Source organism: Vidua chalybeata, chromosome 3, assembly GCF_026979565.1.
Source record: "Vidua chalybeata isolate OUT-0048 chromosome 3, bVidCha1 merged haplotype, whole genome shotgun sequence".
Lineage (NCBI taxonomy): Eukaryota > Metazoa > Chordata > Aves > Passeriformes > Viduidae > Vidua > Vidua chalybeata.
This window is the reverse complement of record NC_071532.1, coordinates 88,626,773-88,651,215: the sequence shown is the minus strand read 5'-3', so window position 1 is coordinate 88,651,215 and position 24,443 is coordinate 88,626,773. Positions and strand designations below refer to the sequence as shown.

Below are 24,443 nucleotides of genomic sequence, written 5' to 3'. Positions count from 1 at the left end.
AATGTGGAGAGGACAAACACCGGAACCGGCCCGCTGCAGGAAAGGGCTGGAGAAATACACTGGCACTGAGAGCCCGAGGGACAAACGCAGACTGACAGAGTCTGGGAGCTGCAGCTGGAAAGCATTCAAGGGAGCAGCAGACTCTGTGGATAAGGACTACAGGAGAGATGGACCTGCAGGGTAACTGTTGGGATTAGTAACCATCAGTGCTGGAGGAAGCAGACTGGGGCAGAGCTAAGGATCTAACATGCTGGCATGAAACTGGAGCTGCCTCTGCAAGAGGCTTTGAACAAGGCAGTTTAATGAACAAGGAGGGTATGAACTGTGTGTGGGAAGGTTTCAGAGAAGACAGACAAGAGCCAAGGAATGGAGTATGCAACCAGGGGCCGTGGGGGGGCACAGAAATCAAGGAGACAGCTTGAACAAATGCCTCAGAGCAATGAGAGGACTGACCAGGAGAAACTGGGAAGGGCTGTGACATGAAGGAGTGAAACAAGAACTGGCAGAGCAAGACCAGAAGGACCAAGGTCAGCAGAGGAGTGGGGACTGGACAGTGAGGAAGGAGTTGGCAGAGGCAGGTCAGGAGCAGGCTGGAGGAGACATGGCAGAAACAGCCACACTTGGGAAGAATGAGCACAGGAAAGCTCATTGCCCTAAGAAGCCTGGAAGGAAAAAAAAGGGAAATTTCACCCCAACTCCAGCCATTAGCAAATATCTGAGAGTTCCTCTAGAAAAAGAATACCTCCTCCCCTGTGTTACTGATTCATATGAGGAATACAAATGCCATCAGTCTCTCCCTGAAATCCAACAGAATTTTCCATATTGTAGGCAAAGTGTCAAAACCTGCCAGTGAGCTACACAGCTGAGTTTTTCCACTTTGTTTTTAATAGCAGTAGGAAATTAAATACAAAGTTCCTACTGAAATACTTTTGTTAAGGCTGCAAAGTTAAGTACTAAAACATTACCAAATCCCAGACTTAAGGTTCACCATGCAGCCTTGGTTTAGCCTGTTTATTTGTATATTATGATGCAGTCATAATGACGTGATCATTTACTATTATGTCCTCAGTAATTTTCTTAATAAAAGTCTTGCTCTTATTTAGTGCAAATGATGGGTGATATTCACTCCACAAACTGTTATTCAGTATTTTGGTTTTTATCCTCCGTTCAATGGGCAGCCCTAGAACTTAACTTACTTCATGCTATTCAAATACTAGTGTGAAGAAGGAACTATTATTTAATAGACTGGTTTTTGGTGCTCATCATTACAGTAGCATCTGACAGCTTCACTCCCATTACACAGGATGCAAACTAAACCAGGAGGTCAATTTTTTTTTTACCGAACTCAAATTGAGATGCCAGGGATCTGACTTTTAAAAGCTATTAATATTACGTGTCAATAAGACTATGGCACACAAAGAATTCAGTGGTGAATGGCAGCTTAAGAACTTCTATAAACCCAGTTACATTGCTTTGATTCAGGCACTTAGAACAAGGAAGATAAAAAAATGTTTTAAACCAGTTGCTCACCTTATTTAGTGACCCTGTGCCCACCCTTTTTAAAGAAAACTCACTCTTTCTAAACAATTAAGAGATCCTCTGTCTTCTCTGCAATCTCCTGTTTTATTCATTTATACACTTTACAACTTCTGCAGCAGAACTCCTACACATAAGAGTCATCCTAAGAGCAATTCCACCCTATGATGAATACAGAGTACATCCTGTGAAAAACCAGTACACCATCATACAATTAAAGCCTGTATGACAACATACAGGCTTTATGCATAATCCACTGAATCAAAGCTGCATGTGGAACCTTAATTCCAGTGCTTGATAATATCAGAACACTTGCCTCTGCCAAACTATTCTTTCAACATCATACCCATGTGTAGTGTTATATATAAATACAAATGGATAAGGGAGTCCCTTGCTATATAAAGATGTACTTTTATGTGCCACAGGAGGATGTTACACAATACAACTCTCAAGAGTGACTCTTGTGGCAGTAAAGGAAAAGGAAACATCTGCATTTAGACTATAATTACTATGCATCTGTGAGACAATTACTCGTCATTTTAAGTTGTGCAAACAACACTATCAATAACAACACTATCAATAAGATCAGAGCTGATTAAATTTTTTTAACCTGCTTTCAGCTACTGTACAGAATTTACCAGTGAGATTTATAATCACATGCATAAAACATTTTTTTTCTTACAGTTAAGACTGCTAGTACATTTTAGCAGCTTAGGTTTCTATTACTAGCTCTCCTAGAAGGACACTGGGCTTTAAAAAAAGAAGAATTCTGAACTGCCAAAAATTTAATTTCTCAGTGAGGCTATGCTGCATGCATGTAGTAAAAATTTATCAATGAACACAAAATCCCAGTTAATAGAAATCATGGCAAAATGATGATGGGAAAAAAAAAAGAAGCCATTTTTCAAGCCAGTTTCACAACTCTATTCCTTAGATACAACATTTGAAGAATATTTCCTCTCATTCACTTCTAATTTAGTAGCAGGTTAGCTTCAGCTGCAAGGATGAAGGGTGCACTTTGACCCTCTTTGAACACTTTAGATGGAAGAGAGTTAGACTGGTTTAAGCTCTCATCCCATTTTCACTAAATAAGCATTTGCCCTGGGAGTGAAAGTTGGCTCAGACAAAATAAAAATGGTATTAAATCAGCTCACCTATCAAGAAAAATCCTGCTATATTAGAGGACTTTGCCCACAGGTACAGGATAATTTGCAATGGTGCACAGAAAATAACAGATTTGATGCAATTTTCAACCATGTAACTTTAAATCTAAGTAAATATATTCAAAACAAGCATGATCTGTCACCACAGGGGACAATCAATTCAAATGACCTTAACTCTCCAAGTAAGAGCTAGCAGTGAAGTCAGTTAAGGTGCTCTAAATATAGATTTGTACTGTTACTGCTATGCTTATTTCTTGTGTTCTTTTTCCATTCATGTGTTACCAATTATTAGCCCTACTGCAATTAACTTGTTTCTTTTGTACTATGCTTAATAGCCATAGTAACTCATGTATAGGGAAAAAACCACTAGAAAGACAATAATAATTTAAAATACCAGATCTAATTCTTAACATATCACTATCGTGTTTTAGAAAAAAGTAGTTTTAAAATAGTAGTGCAATCACCTCCCGGGCCTAGTGAAAGTCATGGCAATATATCTTTAAGAAATCCCTTCAAAAACCTAAACTGCCTAGGAGCTGGGCAGAAGGAGTGGAAGAAACGGGCAATTGCTGTAATGCAATGGATGAGCTGCAGGGTGGAGAGGGAAAAGCAGCCAAGAGGAAATCGGGAGCAGGCAGCAAAGGAGGAGGTCACAGAAGCTGGAAGAACAGCAGGAAAATGAACTCTCTGGGCAAAACTGTTTATGAAGAATTTATCAGTGAGGAGTTACTTGCTATAAGAAAAGCCATAGAAGCAGTCCAAAAAAGAGATGTAAACGGTCTCTTGGAAAAATAACTCATTTCAAAGTCAACCTAATGGCCACTGAAAGCTTTCTCTTCATTTCAGACATGAATGGATTTAGCATTAATAGTCATATTTGCAAAGATGCTGTGCACCTAAAATAGGTTCCTTGAGATATTTTTAAAAATGTTTAAGATGGCCAGATGCTTAAATCTTGTTAAAAACTTTATGAAACCATCACCTAATAAACTGTCAGGACCTTCTCAAAATGCCCATCAATACTGTTTAAATTTTTGTCCTGGTTTCAGCTGTGGTAGAGTTATTTTGATTCCTAGTAGCGGGTACAGTGCCGTGTTTTGGATTTCAGGTAAGAATAATGTTGATAACACACTGATGATTGAGTCACTGCTGAGCATGGCTGACACTGTATCAATGACTCTTCACCTTCTCATGCTGCCCTGCCAGCACCAGCAGCTGGGAGGTGACACAGCTGGGACAGCTGACCCCAACTGACCACGGGCATGTTCCATACCATATGGCATCATGCTGAGCAACAAACCTGGGCGGAGCTGACTGAGCGTGGCAGCCTCCTGTTCAGGGACTGCCTGGGCATCGGTCAGCAGGCGCTGTGCAACTGCATTGGGCATCACTTGTTTTGTACATTGTTTCATAATTCTCATTATTTTCCCTTCCTTTTTGGTCTGATTAAACCTTCTCTGTACCCACAAGTTTTACCTTTTTCTTATTCTCTACCCCATCCTACTGAGGGGAATGAGCAAGCAGTTCTATGGTGCTGTTCGTGTTTAGCTGCATGCCAAGCTAAACCATAGCTGTCTTAAAAATGAAAAAAATGCAGTTCTTATTTCCCTTTTTATATGGATTCACATGTTCCCTGTGTTTGTTCATTATGGCTGTGCTCAGATTGTCCTGAGAGAGGACCCATGCATGTGTGTGTGCACACGTGTGTGCAGAATCTGACAGCTCACAGCTTGGCCATGCATTTGAGAACGTTAATATAATGTTAATAAAAATGCTGAAAGTGAAAGATGGCATGAAAATGTTTTGCCAAGTTTGCTTCTAAATGCAATTCACAGGAGACACAATCCAGCATGAGCAGATGTCTCCAAAAGAAAGAAGATACGAATGCAATCTACAGATCAAATAGCTACTAGTTGGAAATAACCACATCTTGTGCAGAGTGAGAGGCAATATTTGTATCTCATATGTTTTAGGTCATCCAAATAACATGTAAAGGACATTGTGGTACTGGAAAATTAGTACATAACATCAGAGTAAGAATAAATGGAAATTAATGAAATTAATGCAATTTAATGAGACATATTAAAAACTCCTGAAGGGCCCTGTAGAACAACTTTATCCATATAAAAAATTATTCTCAAGTAAGGCGTCAGAAATGAGAGACTTCTGGAACTTCTATAAATTATTTGGTATCAGATTTTTAAAAAAAAACCTAAGTATTTTTCAGACAGAATTCTAATACCGATCTTCCCATAAATTCTAAGGCTTAAACACAGCATATAAGTAAACCAGGATAGCTGAAAAGACCATGAATGGGACAGTTTATGGTTTTACATGCATTAAAAATTGATCAAACTTTGCTTTCCTTATTTCTTTATCAGGGTATTCATAGTGCAAGTTTCACTTTGGCCCTGGGATTAGTCTCAGTGGAGCCAAATGAAGCTGCCCACATTGGTTTTTTTCCACATGTGACCTCTCAGACATCTGACCCCTCTCTGTTTTCCATGTAGCGACTTGTAGTGATGCTGCACCCACTCCTAAGGAGTTAAATTGCTTCAGCAAAGGCCAGTCCTTAAATAATTAGAAACAGGTAAATTAGGAGACCCTGAGGAATACCTACAATCAGCAGTGCTTCTGAGATCATTATTTGTCATCAGTTTATTCTTTGTAGGTTATTTCAGAGATAATTTTCTTTGTAACAATATTCACTAGCTAATCACTTCAATACAGGCTGTTGCTACAGTTCTGGGGCAAAATAGATCATATTTGGATGTGTAAAGTACAAGGCTTTTGAGTAGAAAGAGGGCTTTCACATCTGAAAGTGAAGAAAACAGGTTTATTTATCACCCTGTCTCTGCAGTCTCATCTACCATGTCTTAGAGTGATCATGACAAACAGTGCAAATTTTGGTACTACATGTCATGATTGTAAATAATCCTGGTGGCTGCATGAGTCAGGAGCTCTTCAAATTGTTTAACAATGGAGATGTCAAAAGATGCTGCTTTGACAGCATCTCTTTTCAATTATGTTCATAGTCATATAAATATTGTTTGGCAGAACTATACACCTAATTGACCCCACAGCTCAGGAGCCACATATGTTTACACAAGCTCAAGGCCACCTATGAATAATTTGCTGCACTTTATACTTTGCTTCAGAGCAGAAGCACTATTAAAAATATAGATAATATTTTCAAAATGCTTGTAATAGAACCCTCTGCCCTAGAGAAGTATTGCTAGGCAGGAGCACGCTCACAAGAGATTTTTGCACATCCTTCCATACCTTCAGAAAACTTAACAGAATCAGGTACCCAGTTTGTGAAAGGAGCAACGTGAAACACTCCCTTGACTTGCATGCAATGACACCAACCTAAAAAACACAATTCTGTTTGTTCTCAAGAGTTCTCCATTGTGTTCAAAAATTCAAAGTACATGTCAGCAGTATGTGTGTGGACTCTCCTCCACATGAAGCTGATGTAAAGCTGTCACCTATAGAGAATGTCAGCACAAATAATACAGCCACTAATGAGAGGGTGACCTAGAGGACATGATATATAACAATGTGCCCTACAAGGGGAAGCCTCAGCACTATGTTCATGTTGCACTAGAGTAAGATAAATAAAAATGAAAATGGCTTATAAATTTTGTTTGGCGAGGATCAGTATCAGCACAAAATATATTTAATATCCCCATTAATGACCTGGAAGGTGTAAAAAACAATTAAATTTTCAGAGAAAACTAATGTTCTATTTCTGCAAACATCTCCTCGTGCAGATATTCAAGTGGAGTAATTATTGTCTTCAGCGGGATTATTCCCATCCAAACAATTACAACTAATTTAGTTCTGACAAGATCAGGAACAATACTGGAAAGATCTCAGATTGTTATGCAGGAAGTAAAAAATAATACAAGCAAATTCAGATAATTATAGCAGTGGCTAGGAAACTGCAAAACATGATTTAGACACAACAAAGCCAACCAAATACAAAATAGTCTAACATAGGAAGAATAAGAAAGCCTACCATCAAAATAGCCACCAAAGCCTTAAATGAAATATCTGAAAAGTCTTTATGCATATATCTTAATATGACAACAAAAGAGGCTAACATATTTCAGGAATTTAAATTTTGCTGGAGCAAAGAAAAAGCATTCCCTAAGGTTCTTTTATAGTTATTTTGGAGAAAACATTCTTGTCAGAAAAACGGGGACAAAAAGGCATGAGGAGGGGAAAAAAAAAACAAAAAGGAGAATGGGTTTATAAGGAGAAATTATATCTTCTGATTAGAAGATATCATACAGAACTTTTTTCAAGTGATGACTCAGCAGAATATAGCCATAATGTAAACATCAAGACAACAGATTATTTATTTAGAGTGGTTCAAGTGGGCAGAGCTAGGAATATGGGGGGGGGGAGGGAAAGAAATTATGCAAATTAACAAGAGTATTTCTGGCACAGAATCATGTAAAACTGTACAAAGATGAAGGTCAAAAGTCTCTCAGCTTCAAGACATTGAGACTAAGTGGGATGAAGTTGCAATAAACTGCAGGATGGACATCCTGGTGACTGCCTGGAACTTCACAACACTGCAGTGATTTGTCATGGCAATGGTATAAACCTTACTCACCCTGTCACCATGGCATTAATAATACACTCAAAATAACTTACAATGTCCATGAGAAATTAAATTGGTGACTTATGTTTTCTGGATTGTAGTATAATAAAGATAATTTATTCTTTTTTGGTAGAAATATGCATTCATCAAGACTGTAGAAGGAAAAGCTTTCAAAAGAACTATATAACTGTATAAAAGATACACTGCAAAAGCAATTTCAAGGAAGTGACATAATGGTGACAGCACTGAGAGAAGTTTTCTCTAAATCTGGGATTTATTATCGTTTCACTGAAACCTAGTACACCCTAGGACACAGTGGTAGATCTTAGCAGACACAGCAGACACATGAAATGATACAAAAGTGAAGTTATATAGTAACACTGCACATTTTCCATTCTTATATTTTTTATTTTGCTGGTCCTTAAATCCCTGACATGTTACTGACTTTTGGAAAAAGTAGGGCTTTCTTAGCATAACTACTCCATTCTTCCAAGCTTGTTTTTCTGCTTACACCATTTCTACAGTTTTAGCTCTTTAATTCAGTGGCACTGATGCTCTTTTTCCAGTGCTGGTAACCAGTGGCAATTGATTACACCTTCAGCAGTGACAGGGAGGCTTACCTTTGGCATAGGCCTACCATGGGAAAAAATACGAACAATCAAACAAAAAATGAATTTAAAAAAACAAACAAAAATTTTAAAAACAAACAAAAATTTTAAAAAAAGACAAACAAAAACAAAAAACCCAAACAAACAAAAACAAAATTTAAAAAATTAAAAAAAAAACAACCAAGAGGAGTGATATGGAAAATAAGGGTTGGTGATGGAAGAGATGAAGGAAGGACAACAAAGCAGGGAAAGGACCAGAAGTGAATAATGAACAGAGTGAGCCTGGTGGGAGGCTAGAGACCTAGTAAGAGTAACAGAGCTAGACAAAGTAGTCTAGAAAGTAAGACTTTCTAGGATGGGAGTGAAAGTGAGATGGTTGAGAAGAAAGTGAGAGCAGATCCTTTAAGAAGAGCAGAAGACAAACCCATCAGATCAAATTAAACACAAAAACATAAGCAGTGTAAAATAAACCATAAATAGAAGCATCAGAGAACAGAGGAAAATGGGGACTAGTGAAGTGAAAGAAGAGAAACAAATTCAGATATTAGGTAAAAATTCTGGCAGTTGTTGGCAGCTATGGCTTTCTTTGCAGAAGTTGCTTGTTCTCTCAGGCAATGTAATTCCACTAAGGAATGCTTCCTCAAACCATCTTCAGAGCTCACTGATAATTCTTGGTGCTTAGTTAGCACCAATCTAGGAAGGCTCAGTTAGGTTCCAGCAACTTCAAGATAATCTGGTCTAGGGTACGCTCAAGAATTACCTCTTTAATAATACTGACTTTATAAAAGTTGTTCAAGCCCCATAACATTGGCACAGAAAAGTTCTTTAGAAAATGTGTCAAAGCAATGAGCTCTCATTAAAAAGAGAGATGCATTATGCCTGCAGGACAGAATAGGGCTTCATGCAAATTTACATTAGGAACTGTATGTCTCATCAACTGTCATATTTCCATACTAAAAGTAGGTTATCAGTATTAAAAGAACTGTGTGTGAATCTATCTGAGAAGCAAAGAATTATGAGATTTGATCTAAGTTTTGTTGAGCAGAAAGATTATAAACACTGTATAAAGTAAAAGAGATCTCAAAATTGAATTTAGTAATGATATTTAATATAAATTTAGTTCAGTTCATAGCATCTCTGTTGAATCTAAGTAAGAAATTTAAATAAAATGCACATTTGCTATAAAAACCTGTTAAGTAATATCACTATAAAAATATAAAATTTAATATCTAATTTGATTATAGTCTATAGTCTAAATAATAAATTTTAAAAATCAAAATTCAAAAAACCCTCTTCAGAACAGAATTATTTTTTAGAGTTATGCATCAACATTAAATACAGTCCTACCAACTTTTATTTGGATTTGCTGCTGAATATGAGAACTGAAAAGGTTTTTAAATTGAGGAAGAGAATATGAATAGCCCAAAAATTAGAATTATATTACATGCCTCTAAGTATAAGCGCTTTTATAACGGTAAGTGCTATTTATCCCTAAAGGTAGATCACTTACAGGTTTTCGAGTTGGGGTGACTTGAACAGAATGGTAAAATTCTGGTTGGACTCGACTGCTTTTCTTGATTTTTCTTTTCCTTACAGAAGTTTCCTGCTCACTGAGGTGGTGAGCTTCCACTATGGGTTGTGTTTCCTCCAGGCGAGGTGTCACTCGTCTTCTGGCATGGCGAGGGCTTGATCTAAAGCCCTGTAAGAGAAAAAGGAATCATCGTGTTTGGCATCTCAAAATGGAGCTGTGTAACAACCACAAAATCACACTGGATCTTAACAACTCAAGGTACAGGCATGCTCACCTTAAATTAATATCATGTCCATATATACTGCATGTAACAATAAAGAGATGTTGCCAAGCGCTGTTAATATCATATCTGATTTATGTTGCTCAATTATATGTATTATAGACACAGCCAATAGCAGTAACTCCTGTTGCTTTTCTTTATAAGCTCATATTTTTAGTTATTTATAACTAAAAAGTTTTCATTTAAAATTTATAATTAAAATTTTCCAGGTTAATTCTTGGCCTCATGAGAAATGGTTTTGGGGAGCATGGGCTGAAAATGTGGACTTTTTCCTGAGACTGAAAGTGAAGAAAAATTGATAGGTGGCAACAATTATATCGTCTCAGAAATACAGGTATATTTGGCCAAATTAATAAACTCAGGAAAAGCTGCCCTTCAGAAATGCTTTTTAGAGGCTTTCTGGGAAAACCTCTGAGCATCATCCAGAACAGCTCATGGCCTTTACAGAATTTCATTCCTTTAATGGCAACATGTATAATGCTATCCTTTTATTGCTACCTGCAGAGCAATTACAATGAGCATTCTCTCATTTCACCGAGTCCCCTCATGAGCATGCACAAGTCTGACAAGGGCCATTTGTACTGAATACAATGTTGGTTGATATTAAACTTGGCCAGGTTGTAAATATTCATTCACTTAGTCATATCAGCTTTCAGAATAGGTGAGCCAAATCTGTCCTTAGTGACAATCTGGAGTTTAAGGACTATATTTCTTTTCAAAACCGAGAATAGATGCAACAATTTCTAATTTTCTACTTTCTTTTTTCTTCTAGTAGAATACCTGCTGAAGTCCTTATACAACAAAGCCAGATTTTAGAATCCAACTTCTGCGAGGTTAGATTTCACATAAAACTGCAGAAATCTATGCTGTGAATCTAAATATCCTGAATTCCTGCCAGCAGAAAACTAGTGGGAGCAGTACATTTCCATATAAATCTGCTATTCTTTTGCTACCCCCTTCCATTAGCTTTTGGGTTTTGTGATTTGTTTTGCCTTTTTTGTTGTTGTTTTAATTAGGAAATCAGCACAGAAGAGTTGTGCTAAAATGCTGTTATGTTGGTAAATTGAAACAATCAAAAGTATGGCTCTGTGAAAACTGGATTTCCTCCACTAATGTTCATGAGACTGTAGGGGAAAACAGAGTCTGTCCTGGACACTCAGATGGACAGACAAACAGCTATCTTCATTATTTAAATGCATTCCACATTAAGTAAATATACACTTAAATAGCCAAAAGATACAAACACACATTTACACACACATGCTAGTAATTGCTATAGATACACATTGCATGCAACAGATGATGTAAAAAGGTTGAAGTGGAAAGGTGAAGTAACTTCCAGGGAACAACCTTCCACACATGAACACTGGAGAGAAGGGATAGAAATAGAGCCCAAATCTACTTAGTCTGGGAGCTTCATTTATGCAGTGCATCAGGGCTGTGCAATACATATATGATGCAAAGGTACAGCCAATATTTCCTGAATCATTTTTTATGATCCCTCCTACTCTACTGAAGCAATGGAACCATTCAGAGTTTAGGTAAGGCAGACCCTGACAGCCTGTGTCTGAATGGAAGCAGGACCCTGCCCATATCAACCAAAGCAAGCAGTACGGGGGAAGCCACTCAGCCAGCTGGTCTGTGCAGATCTAGGAGGATCTCCAAACCTTCAGAGATGGAAATCTGAGACTCTGCCACACTATTGCAGCGGGAAAGCTTATTGCCCCATTTTCTTTCTGCGCTGGGAAATAGCTAACATGTACTTACAATGTATCATTTCAACATGATACTAGGGACTGGAGGGATAAGAGGGAAAAATAAACTCGGGGAGCCTGCTACAGCAGGGCTTACTGCTCATGGAAATTTTCTTTTAGAAAAAAATGCCAGTGTGCATTGGGGATTATTCCACAGCAAGTGAAAATATTCCTTAAGAGATCAAAACACCCAGCAAATCTATTCCAAGTCCTGAAATCAGAATAGATTTTCTAAATGTTAAGTGCATTATGGTTTATTTATGTGAGGGCCACTGGCCAAAGCCTTGTGATATATCCTGCACTGCTCCCTCACCACACTCCCGTCCCATTAGCTGGATAAAACTCTTTGGGAAAGTATGTTTATGTAACAGAAGAATTTGATAGAAGCTAAGCAGCTCTGAAAGTGCTTAGAAACACATGCCAAATAGGGATTTAAAGATGTGGGTCTGTCTCACCAAGTGGCTTCACCTCAAAATGTGTCTAGGTTTAGTGATTATTGTTTCAATATGGAAAAAGTCACCTGTGATTTCCAGAAAAATCTGTTTATAGACAACATTTCGCCTTGATATTGTCTATATTTTTTCACTTTTGCTGTTTATTACTAGCAAGAAAATGGGATCTGTATCTCTTTAAGAGCTCATCTGCTTCTGTTTGCTGAGGCTCATTCTTCTCTTGAAGTCATAATCTGCCTGCAGTATCACAAATAGTTGCTGTGAGGAGGATTATAATGTGATAAAGGCAGAGGATCATGATTTCAGGTGGAAAATAAATTCTGTATCTACAAAGATAATGTTACAAGGGCAGAGTCCTCAGACCAAATCCTAAAATGCTTACTCATTCCTGCAATGGAACTTTGCCAGAGCAAAGATGCAAATCCAGAAAATTTTCAAAATTTGGTAATGAAAAATGAAGACAGGAGTTAAAAGTGATGTAACATATGGAAGCTGCTACTCCTATGCTGAGTGCAAAATTAGAGTGCCTGGTGATTCCTTCTAAACAGTAAAATGAACAGAAGCTTTTTGTGTCATCTGCGTTATCCCTCAGTTTAGTCTAGAATTTAAAACATCATATTAATACAGCAATCAAAATAAAAACCATGGAAATCACACAAATATTTGTTTGGTAAAGACAGCACTATTTTATATGTCAAGTCAGTTGACTTGAGCAGAAAAATGTTACAAAATGCTCAGGGAAGCACAGTACACCACCTGAGACCAAATCACAGAGGAAAAGCTGGAGATTTTAAAATCACAGGGATATGAGAACGAGGTTGCTCTAACACCGTTAAGCAATTTGTAGTTTCCAGTATCATGTGAATGCTGTGTCACTGGGCAATGAAAACCTTGTCTTGTTCTTTGTGCTGGGAGGGAGTTGCTCATTCCCAGAACCTACTGCTTGACTCATTTTTGTGCCTGTAAAATTCTGAAACGAGGCAAACCAAACAAAACTTCAAACGTGTATTTTTAGAAAACCTGTCTTCCAAATACCAAAATAGCTGCACAAAGATTTACACTAAAGTAATCTTCCTTAAAGAAACAACTCGTATGACCACCAGAACCAATTTTAGACTTATCAGAGGAAGACATGAGGCCAATTGAACCTGGAATTATCTTCTCTGCAAAAGCATTCATGTGCATCCTTCCAGTTAGAGTCTGTTGGAATCCAGGAAGAATGAACTTCCTAATCAAAGTCTACAGCAAACAGAAATGGAGAGGTGTCTCTGGAGGCTGTTGCAGAGCCAAAGGCTAGTTCACCTGGTCACAAGCGAGCTTTTCTGTATGAGGAAGCCGGCTGGGAGATCCGTCTTTTTTAGCAGAAATTCATTCTTTTAAATCTTCTGAGTGTTGGGGGTTTTTGTTTTGTGGGGTTTTTTTGTTGGTTGGTTGGGGTTTTTTTTGTTGTTTGTCATTGTTGTTGGTTGGTTGTTTTTTTCTCTGGAATGGGGTGTGATAATATTGAAAGAACTTATTCCATCTATCTTTATACACAAATTAATGATGAATGTTGCCAGCCTGGGCATGGCATGCCAGAGCACACTATGTAAAATTACTTTCACAATAAGGTGTTCTGTAAAAAATATCTTATCCAGCCAAGTTTTAACTTCACACTTCTGATTCAGTGCCTAATTTCTTTTCTATAGAAACATGTGTGGGTTTTCTCTGGTCAAAGTTCAGCAGACATCCTCTCCCCAGGTTACCCTTTGAGCCACCAAAGCCAGCAGGTGAGATGAACCACTCCCTCACAGCACCTATTTCTCTCCACTGGCCATACCCAGAGCCCAGACTGACCACTTCACTCACACACATCCATACTGTGAGTATCCAAATTAAATAGGATGAATCAGACCCATGGTGACTAGATTTTGGTCTTCCTCCAATCTGGTATTCATCATTCCATATTTTATCATCAGACTTCCTTTTATTTTTCTCCTTCTACATTAAATTATTCTGGTCTCTTCCATCACTTTTTTTTCCTGTGAGAGTTTCACATTTCCTCATTCATGGATATCACTCTTGATGGATCCCCATAATTCAGTACAGTACTCTTATAAATTTATATTGCTGATATATATAACAGTGGCACATGTTTTTCTGTTCTGTTTAAACATTTCCCTTCCCATCTCCTTTCCAATGAGTCTACACATCTGAAAGTAGTCCTCACTGAACTGTTAAAAGTCATTCAAAAGACCCTTTCTGAAGATCATAAACCTAAAAATTAAGAATGTGGCTAAAGACTTTTCTCTGTAATATACTCAACCTTGCATTGGCTAACAGCATAATTTGCCCCATTTCTTCAATATGGTCTGGGATTTGATTACCAAATATGTTATACTCTGCTATCCTTGTTGTGGTTTTGCTTATTCTCATTCCTAATCCATTCCTCATAAAAACTGGAATTTGAAATTTCCTTAAAAACTTGTCTAGCTTTTGCTTTTATTTAAATTTACAGATAAGAACATATTGAATAATATATTGCACCTTTTTCTTTCACCGTCTTAGTTTTTCTGTATTTATTTTTAATTCTTTGTCTGATACTATATTAGCATCAGATGAATACATCAGTGCTACCCCATGTGTGCATTATTGCTTTAGTGATATAAATCTCTGACTCCTCCATTCTTTCAACGTGCAATTGTATTAATTCACCACATCCTTCCCCTCTCCATTCTAGTTTCTACTAGCCCTACTGCCTTCATCATACGTTATCTCTATTTTTATGCATGATAAGAAGCCATATTCAGTTTTCATTTTTTCCAGTGTATAAGTATTTTACGTAGAATATATTGGTTGTTGGAATTCTGATCTTGGAACCCAACCTTCCCAGCCAGTATGGGTGTTTGGAGTCAGTAAGCATTAACATCAATGGAGGTAAAAGTGCATTATCTGACATCCAGCTGAAGTCAACAAAAATCTTTGCATTAACTTCAGTGGGCACTGGACTGCAGCCCAGCTTACCTTCTGGCAGAATTTCAGTAAATCACAGAGAAAGTGCTAGCTAGCATTAGGCCACAATTCAGTGACAGCAGAACTCAAGTGTGTTTTCAAAGGCCTTTACTCAAAGATATTTGAGTAATTCTTGTAGATGAAGATGCACTAATAAATATCAAAGCCAAAAGAAGCTTAGATAGGATATCCAGATTTGTGTTCTCACTTTTAAGGTTTCTGACAGTGGTTGTATGTGCATGAGAATTGTTATCTGTTACCATTATCAACTAATGGCCTCAAGAAATAGCCTTCAAATTGCCAGTTACCACCTGTTTAAATCTTGGAAACTTTCATGTCTACACAACCCACAGCATCTTAGGGCTTGCAGACATTACTATGTGTAGCATCAAACCCTTCTCAAGATGCTGGCATTTTCAACTGTTCTGCAGACAGGCTGAAATATAATTAAAACCTATAGTTGGAGTACCTACTTCAATTTTTATTGTATGAAATTCTCCTGCACACTGAATGGGAAAAATTTGAGATTCTTTCTGCTACATAGAAAAACATTTATATATATATATGCACATATCTATACATCCAAATTGTTAAAACAATTGTTCTAAATTAAATTGTGGCCAAGATTGCATTATTTCCCTCCTTCCTCTTCCATAAAGATTTCCATCACAAATATAATCAGTTTACAAAGAACCAAAGAAAACCCCACAACATTTATTTAACTGCCAGTTCTGTAAGTTCCACCCAAAATCCAAGACTCAAGCTAAGTTCTCCAAGATATTTATAGTAAAGATTGCTAAGTAATGTAACATGTAAATTTTCTATCACAGGATGATTACCTACACTCACTGAGTGTATTGCTTCACTAACACCCAAGGGGGATGCAACTGTATTTGCTCTACTTCGATTCTATCAGAACTAAAGAAATAGACTGCAACCTTTTTTTTTTATGTAGTTTTGTTGATCATTTCTTTTAATCTTACAAAGGGTTACTCCTATAAAGATCTGAATCAAGATTTAAAACATAAAATATAAGATTTTACATTCAATTTCTCACTCCACTCCCTCATTAGCAAGCTTTCACTGATGCTGCTTTGCATGCCTTATGTTTATTTTAGGAGATATTATTCTTATCTTATAAAATCTAAACTCTAAGCAGTGCTGGAACCACTTCTCAGATATTGAAGACTGTGATTTGGCACATGCAATATTCCAAGATAAGTCCACACGTTCAAAGGCATTTAAAGCAATTACTTTTTACATAACCTGAACAAGATGACTTTCCCAACTGATTTCATGAAATAGAACATCAATAATCTGCTTTCCAGTTCCTAATCAGGCCCCCCAGTGTAAATACATAGGAGCCCTTTTATTTAGGTATTTAAGAGTCCCTAGGTTTAGGTGTGAATTTAGAATACAATATCTAATAACCCATGCTAAATTACACTGCTGTTTAACATGACACATTTGGTTTTTCCTGTCATAAGGTCAGGATTCCTATCAAAGCACAGGTAAATTGTAACATTAGGAAAATCAGATGATCTGCAAGCAAACAGCCAAATGGCACACCCAGTCATGTCTCCAGATACCCTTTAACTACTCTTTCCTGTCTAAAGCTATAAGCCACAGAGCCTGTTCTCCAGGCAGCCCTATCATTCTCTGACAATAAGGCTTACAGCTCTCCACTGCATCTTTGCGATGGCTCGTCCCAGTTCCTTCCCTGTTACCTCAGGGCACTGCAAGCCTCCCTAGGAAGGGAACAATTATTTAAGAACAAAAAAATCAGTGTACTTCTTTATCAGTGGGGACTGCAAGGGAAGGTTTAATTTAAAATATACTAGCACATTCCCCTAGCATGTCCCCTTTCCAGTCCTGCTTCCTCTGTTTTCCATCTCTTCATGTCTCCTCATCTCAGGCAGTGTCCAGTATATACCAAGGACCTGCCAGAAGAAATTAGCTTTAAATATTAAAAATATTCTAAGAAGCTGAATAAGAAATAACAGAGATTGCTAAACCATAGCAGTGCTGCCAAACACTAATACAAAGAAATTACTCTCTTTTGTCCAGTGTGTTGTTTGAAACACAAACTGGTAAGAGAATATATCCCACCACAGCATGTGAAGATGTGTCTGTACTTTTAAAATTATAAAATAGATGCATAACTGATGAGAGGCTTAGCAGAAATATATTATAAAAAGAAAACTAGGCTAGAATTCAGGTATCTATTAAGATAATTAGATTCAGATACCAACAACATACCTGAACAACCCTTTGCTCCCTGTTATCACCAATAAAAAATTTAGTCGACACATTCAGTGAGGCTTGAAGAACGATTCAGCACATCCTGAAGCAGACATCAACACTAGGTCAGTGAGCAGTTCTATAGACTATAATCTGTAAATGCCTACAGTGAGCTTGTTGGGCTGCATAAGGGGATGCTGTTTATACAAACTCACTTTTCAACTCCTACCTTCACATGAAGGAAGGTAGTGGAGGCAGATAAGAAGAGAACTTGGTTGTATCATTTTGTTCTTTCTAGAACAAGGAAGAAGGATAAATACAATACCTCAGCCTGACACAATTATGTATTTCAGTATAATTTGTGCTATCAATGTATATAATCATCAATTAAGCCTGTAGGATCTGTGTTTCACTTCCAGTCTGCTCTACTGTCTCCCCACCATCCTGAAGCAGAGTGCCGTATTTAAACAGCTGAGTGGACAGGGGAGATAAGGACATTGGCACAACTTGCAAGAAAGGTGTCTTTGCCCAAACATCAAGTGCAGTTAGTTTCTGTAGCTGATATGGTGTTTTCACACTTCAGCCACAGCTCATGTTTCATTCCCACTGATGAGTCAGGAACAGCAAAGCTCTGGCTCTCCTTGATGCAAGGCAGTAGGGCACAAGGGAGCCCAGCAGGGGCTCAGACACTTTGGGTACAAGTTTCCAGATAACAAGTACCCAGGCTCGCTGCTGAACCAGAAGCACAAAGAACAAGCTCAAAACCAAGGCAGCTTTGCTAACACTAAGCCAAGATCAGCTGTCTGCACTGTGAGCCTGACATGCTAAAGCATCTCTGCCACACAGTGCTGAGTCCTTGCCCCGGGAGGCTGGAGGAGCCCACGTGCCCACTCTCTAGAGCCTGAGACCCTCCAGGCTGCAGAGCACATGGAGCAGGATGAGCGGCTGCAGCTCTGGCTGGTGTCCTCTCATGTCTGTCATGGCCAGGCCCCAAAAAGCCAGCTCAGCTGAATCAGATCCTACATGAAAACATCAAGGTCACTTCACCCTGTGCTCTGCACATTCTTCCATAGTATATCAAAGGTGTCTCTACTTAAAACAGTCTGGCAATGGAAGAGAGTGTGAGTGAGGTTTCCATGCCCAAGGAAAACACACGTAACAGCCCTGGAGCAGCCACAACCCCAAGGGTCATACTACCCTGTTCATGTAGTGCTTTCTTACATTCAATACCCTCAGTCTAAAGAGCTAAGCTGTTTCTGTAGGAAGATCCACAACCTGATCTGTCACCCAATCTAACTACAGTAACTGAGAAATCAGTGCAGATGATTAAGCCTTTCTGAGCAGTGTGTCATCTATGGAGCCCTGCATGATCCTTTCTGTCTGCGTAAGAACAGTTTCTACAATGTGGTAATACATGTGCTCACTGCAAGTATGACCTCAGCTGTTTTAATTCACGGTTTCAGTCTGAGGTTTGTTTAGGGCAAAAGACAGCAGCTAGAAGTTCCCGTTCTGTACATGTGTACAATGTGTCTGTTAATAGGCAGATGGCCATAAGCTGTGCTCCCCCTGTGTCCCCTTGAAATCAGGGTTCTGCCTGTGTGTACAGGGAGTGTGCACTTAAATAGCACACAGCACAACTGAACTGCAACTCATTCCAGAGACAGCAGTAGACACTGAGAAACATGGATATCTAAATACTTACATGATAGCCATGAGGTTGTTGGCATAAGTGTAAATTAATGGGAAACTAAAGAGTAAGAAGAACTTTTAGGAGGCAGTGTATCTTTATGCAGTGGTTTTCCCGGTCCTGCTAGAGAACTATGAGGATGTGTTCACTTATAAAGCAGGTCCCAGGACCATGCCTGACCACTGATGTGGACCATAACACAATGTCAGTACTTTTTTAGGTGATTGGTGGAGCTCAGAGGCGATTCCCCTCAGCATTTCAAAGCTCTGCGGACCACCAGAATCCAGAGCAGAGATGCAGACAACCAGAAGGCTATATAAATACATCAGGCATTTGTACACTACATTGTAGTACAGAGTAAAAGTACCCAAGTTAACTTCTCTGGAGTTAGTTTAGCTCAGCACTCGAGCAGTCTGGCTGCAGCAAGCAGACAAATGCCATTTATTTAGTGGTACAGCTGCCGAACAGGCTGTTCCTCAGCACAGACCAATGCTTATGGGCTGTCTAAAGGCCCAGCACTGCTGTGACTAAAACTGACAAAGAGTGATGGACAGATGACATACAGTAAACCAAATCTCAGTGATACCTACTTTGCCATGTGACAGCTCAGTGTGGCATTCTCTGTCTGGGCCACATTATTTGATATATTATGAAAAATGGACAGAACGGTTTGTCCTTATACAGTGTAACCTGTATTTATAGCTCTCCATTCATTCCTATATGTAAGTGCTCTCATACAGCTAAGAAAACAATTTATTTTTTCTCTGATTTATTTTCCTTTGAACCTGTTCCTTAACTCTTAGACAGCTAATGGAAAAATAGTTTAAACATCCTGAGGGAAATCATGTCAAACACAAAGGTAAAATATTTTCAGGCTGATTCAACTCTGTAAAGATAATGAAACATCCTTTCAATAGGTGAATGAATGTATTTTTCTGGCTAGTCCTGAACATTTGTGGTGCTCATTGCATGCACTCTCTCCAATCAAACAGAAGACTCAAATTCAGCTTGGAGGGTCTGCTGATTTCTTCTTTCACTGGAGCTGTACATATCTGAAGCAGTTTATAAATAACTGTAATGCTCAGTATGAATTGTGGTGCAACTCTTCAAAGACTATTTGTTATTGTTTTGTAAGATAACTAGAATCTGTATTTTTAGACAACTGTCTCACAATCAGCCTCAGAAGGGGCATGATTATGGCAAAGGTACACTTAGGGATAAGTTTATGAACAATTTTCTGGGCATCTGTGTTGACAAAGTAATATATAGTTTTCTCAATATACATTGTTGTACTATAGCTTTGCACCCATTGTACCATAATGGATGATTTAGAAAATCCATTTGCTTTTAAAAAATAAAATCAGTCTTGGATGAACTATATCACTACCAGTGTAGTCACAACAATACAGAATCACAGAATCACAAGGTTGGAAGAGACTTCAATATCACTGAGTCCAACCCATGCCCCAACACCTCAACTAAACCATGGCACCGAGTGCCACATCCAGTCTTTTTTTAAACACATCCAGGGATGGTGACTCCACCACCCCCCTGGCAGACCATTCCAGTACTTTATCACTCTTTCTGTGAAAAACTTTCTCCTAATATCCAATCTATATTTCCCTTGGCATAGCTGAAGACTGTGTCCTCTGGTTCTGTCAGTTGCTGCCTGGAGAAAGAGACCGACCCCCACCTGACTACAGCCACCTTTCAGGGAGTTGTAGGGAGTGGTAAGGTCACCTCTGAGTCTCCTTTTCTCCAGGCTAAACAACCCCAGCTCCCTCAGCCGTTCCTCACAGGGTTTGTGTTCCAAGCCCCTCACCAGCCTTGTTCCCTCCTCTGGACACACTCAAGCAACGTCCTTCCCAAACTGAGGGGCCAGAACTGGAAACAGCACTCAAGGTGTGGCCTCACCAGTGCTGAGTACAGGGGAAGAATGACCTCCCTGCTCCTGCTGGCCACACCATTCCTGATACAGGCCAGGGTGCCGCTGGCCTTCTTGGCCACCAGGGCACGCTGCTGGCTCATGTTCAGTCGGCTGTCGAGCAGTACCCCCAGGTGCCTTTCTGCCTGGGCACTGTCCAACCTCACTATCCCCAGCCTGTAACGTTGCAGGGGGTTATTGTGGCCAAAATATGCAGAACTCAGCACTTGGACTTATTAAACTTCATCTTATTAGACTCTGCCCATCCATCCAACCATTCCAGGTCTCTCTGCAGAGCCATCCTACCTTCCAACAGATCGACACACGTTCCCAGCTTAGTGTCGTCTGCAAATTTACTAATGAAAGACTCAATCCCCCCATCCATGTCATCAATAAGAGTATTGAAATAGACTGGGCATATACAACCTTGTAGCAACTGTTCAGTGTACTAAAATCAAAATGTGGGGTCTGCAAAACTCAAACCACCAAATGTTATTCCTTTGCTACAAACATGGTTAACACATACTGCCAGCCCTCACAGACAAAGTGTCAACTCCTATTTATCTTACTGGTGTGTTTAGTCCCACCTGGGTTATGTGAAATCAGAATTTACAGTGGACTGTAAAACTTGTACTGATTTGTTTCCTACTAGTTTTTAACCTCTAGGTCTCAGTGGAAGCATTCACAGGAAACTTGCCCAAAAATTGGGAGTCAAAATTAAACAGACACAAAGTGATACCATGTTGCTTGTGACTACCCACTGACACTGATACCTTCACTTCCTGAGGTCATAGTATGCCTAATATAAAAGGTAAGATAAAGGAAAACTGTGAAGCTCAGAGAAAATTTCAGGCAAAAGATTTATAAATCCGGTAATTTTTCCTTAATAATATGAAAACTGCTTCTTTAGCAATTAGCACAATTATCCCTTCACAATCTCATAAAACCCAACCATTTATAGATCCTGAATAAGAGCCTTCCTTTTCAACAGTTCTTACCACCAAATCAAAAGGCATTAAGAATGATACCATTCAGATTAATTCCTTCCGGCCTAAGGGCTAGAAGCTTACTTCCCTTTTAATTGAAAGGTAAAAATCTCACATAATCCAGTGACTCCAGAGGCTTCAACTATAAGGAAAACTAATTCAGAAAGAAATTTAAATCACAAGTTGCAACACCAACAAATTAAGCAATGCTTTTAAATTTAAAGGTACAGGAGACTTTTTAAGGCATAAACATAAAATGATAAACATTGAAAGGTATCAAGCCCAAGCCCACAAAGAACTCATAGAAAATCCCTCTGCTTCATGAAAAAACAACTCTACAAAGAGCACAAGAAGAATAAAATTAGTGAATCATGTATAGCCTTTACATTTTTTCAATAATAATAATAATAATTTTTAAAAGGCCCAACCATGGATCATAGTCCCTACTTTGGTAAAACTCTCACTGAGTTATATTGTTATTTTGGTGTGGTTTTGGTTCAGACATTTCATTTTACAACTGATTCTCAAAATAAAGACAGACTAATGCAAACAACTACATCAAAGTCTGATGTGTCATGTAGCAATGAATATTTCTGTTGGAAATTTACTTGTTTTCTTTTTAAAGCAGTGGCATATCTAGGTCTTCCTGAGATTAGGAATATTAACTACTCTGGGTGTGATTCCTTTGTGACTTCATGGAATTTCTGTAGTACCTGGGGAATGGAAGAATCTTAAGAGCAGTTACAGTCAAAATGAACCTGAGGACTGTAAATAAAAAAATATATTAAAAATTAGGCCCGACAAACTTCAGATGGTAGCAAGTGTTGGTGGGGAGATGGAGACAATTATTGTATTATCTCAAGAAACTCTCACATCTTCCTGGTTAGTATTTTCTGTTATTAAGCACCTCTAACAAAGACAGACTTTCACCTACTTTATATTCATAATGATTCATGCAAATTTACCTCCTTTTGAGGCAGGGGGTCAAGTGTTTAAGTTCATTCTCTAATAAGTAATATCTGCATAGACTTTTGATGTATAATAATGAGGCATGTTTTGCAGAGACATTAAAAATCAAGGCCCACAGAAATGAACTATTTGTGGATTCAATTCACCAGTGACATATAAAATTCAAAACAGAAGGACTGAAAAGATCATAAATACATCTTCAAATTTTGTATCTACCCTGACATAGTATGCAGTCTTATTTTTTATTGTGTGTTCAGTATTAAAAGAAAAGGATTCAATAGTTCTCACTGTATATAGACAATGCAGGCATGCACCATGAGAGCTGTGGCTGTGGCAAAGAATCTCAACATAAATTTGCACACATCTATTTTTCCAAATATAAGGCTTTCCTGGCAGGCAGTCAATCATGCAGGAATTGCCAGTGCTCTGTAGATAGGGCAATTATAATTCTCTGTGCACTGCTGCTAGACCACCTGCACGTTCACATGTGATGGAAGTCAGATTTGAACCCAGCTCTCAGGAGATGAATGCCAACCCACTGCTATTTACTATCTGCCTGTTTTTCATTATCTTTTATTCTAATTAAGAAACACTATTTATAACTACACCTGACAAACAACTAAGCATGGTGGAGGCTAGCAGATTACGTTGTGCTATAAAACTTGGAGCTGAGATATTACATTAATTTTGGGGGTGGGGGGGATTATGCAAAGCCCATATTTTCACGTATCATGCTTTGCTTTCAGCAACATCGTATTGCAGTTGGAAGTGCATAATGTTTTGTGATTATATGAATAGAGAATGTCAAATTCTGCTTCAGATAATGTTTCCAATATTTTTATTGGAAGTATGCATGTAGTTTTTTCATCAATAATTTTATTAAATTCATTAAAATAACATTATACTTAAAAAAGTATTGGAAAATGAAAGTTTGATGATGTCAAATGAGTCATCATTTCCCTATCAAAAGTCTCATCAGAAAATGAAAGGAAAAACAGTTCTAGCACTTATTTAAAAGAGCAGCTTAGACCACTAGCTGCATTATTACTCCATCTAAACAAAATACAAAAAATTATGAAAGAATATAACAGTTACTCTAGCATGTTTCACTTAATGGAAGCTTCTAGGAAATGTTTTAAATTCATCTGCTTCTGACTGGATGATAAACAAATAATCACATGCTGAAGCAATAAAAATAAATTACTCTGGCAACTTCCCTCTGAAGTGTCACCATGCAGGATGGCACGTATTTCAAAACATTAAACTTCATCTCCATCTAGGCTCAGGATTGAGTGAATTTTACATGAAAACAAAGCATTTCATATTGGATAAACTAAATAGTGAAAAATATTTTTATTTCCAGAGGTACACATTTGTTTGTTCACTTTACTGGAGCACTGGTGAACAACAAACTCAGGCTTTTCATGGTTTAAAGATAGGACAGTCCCTGTGGCATCTTCTTTTTGTGATGGTGTGTACAAATTTCAAAATAGTTGAGAATTTAAAACTAATTGCCAACATGAACCATGCTGCATACATGTATCCCATGCACACTTTTGAAAACATTAGTCATAATTGGATAGTTTTCACACTCATAGCAGGGTAAGGGAAAATGCAAATAATTTAAAACAAAATATCATTTGAGTGCAAAACTGTCTCTCAAGGCTTTCAGAATAATAGGCAATGGCATGAAGATATGCCTTAAATCA

General features: G+C 38.2%; 1 protein-coding gene across 2 annotated transcripts in view; it reads right to left on the bottom strand.

The window, feature by feature from the left end:
• Positions 1 to 24,443, bottom strand: part of DST (dystonin) — a 292,214-nt gene that overhangs the window by 266,378 nt on the left and 1,393 nt on the right. For both annotated transcript variants that reach the window (XM_053938621.1, XM_053938622.1), the window contains exon 3: positions 9,430 to 9,618. In XM_053938621.1, coding sequence (XP_053794596.1) covers positions 9,430 to 9,618 — 189 coding nt within the window. The remainder of the gene's footprint in view (positions 1 to 9,429; positions 9,619 to 24,443) is intronic.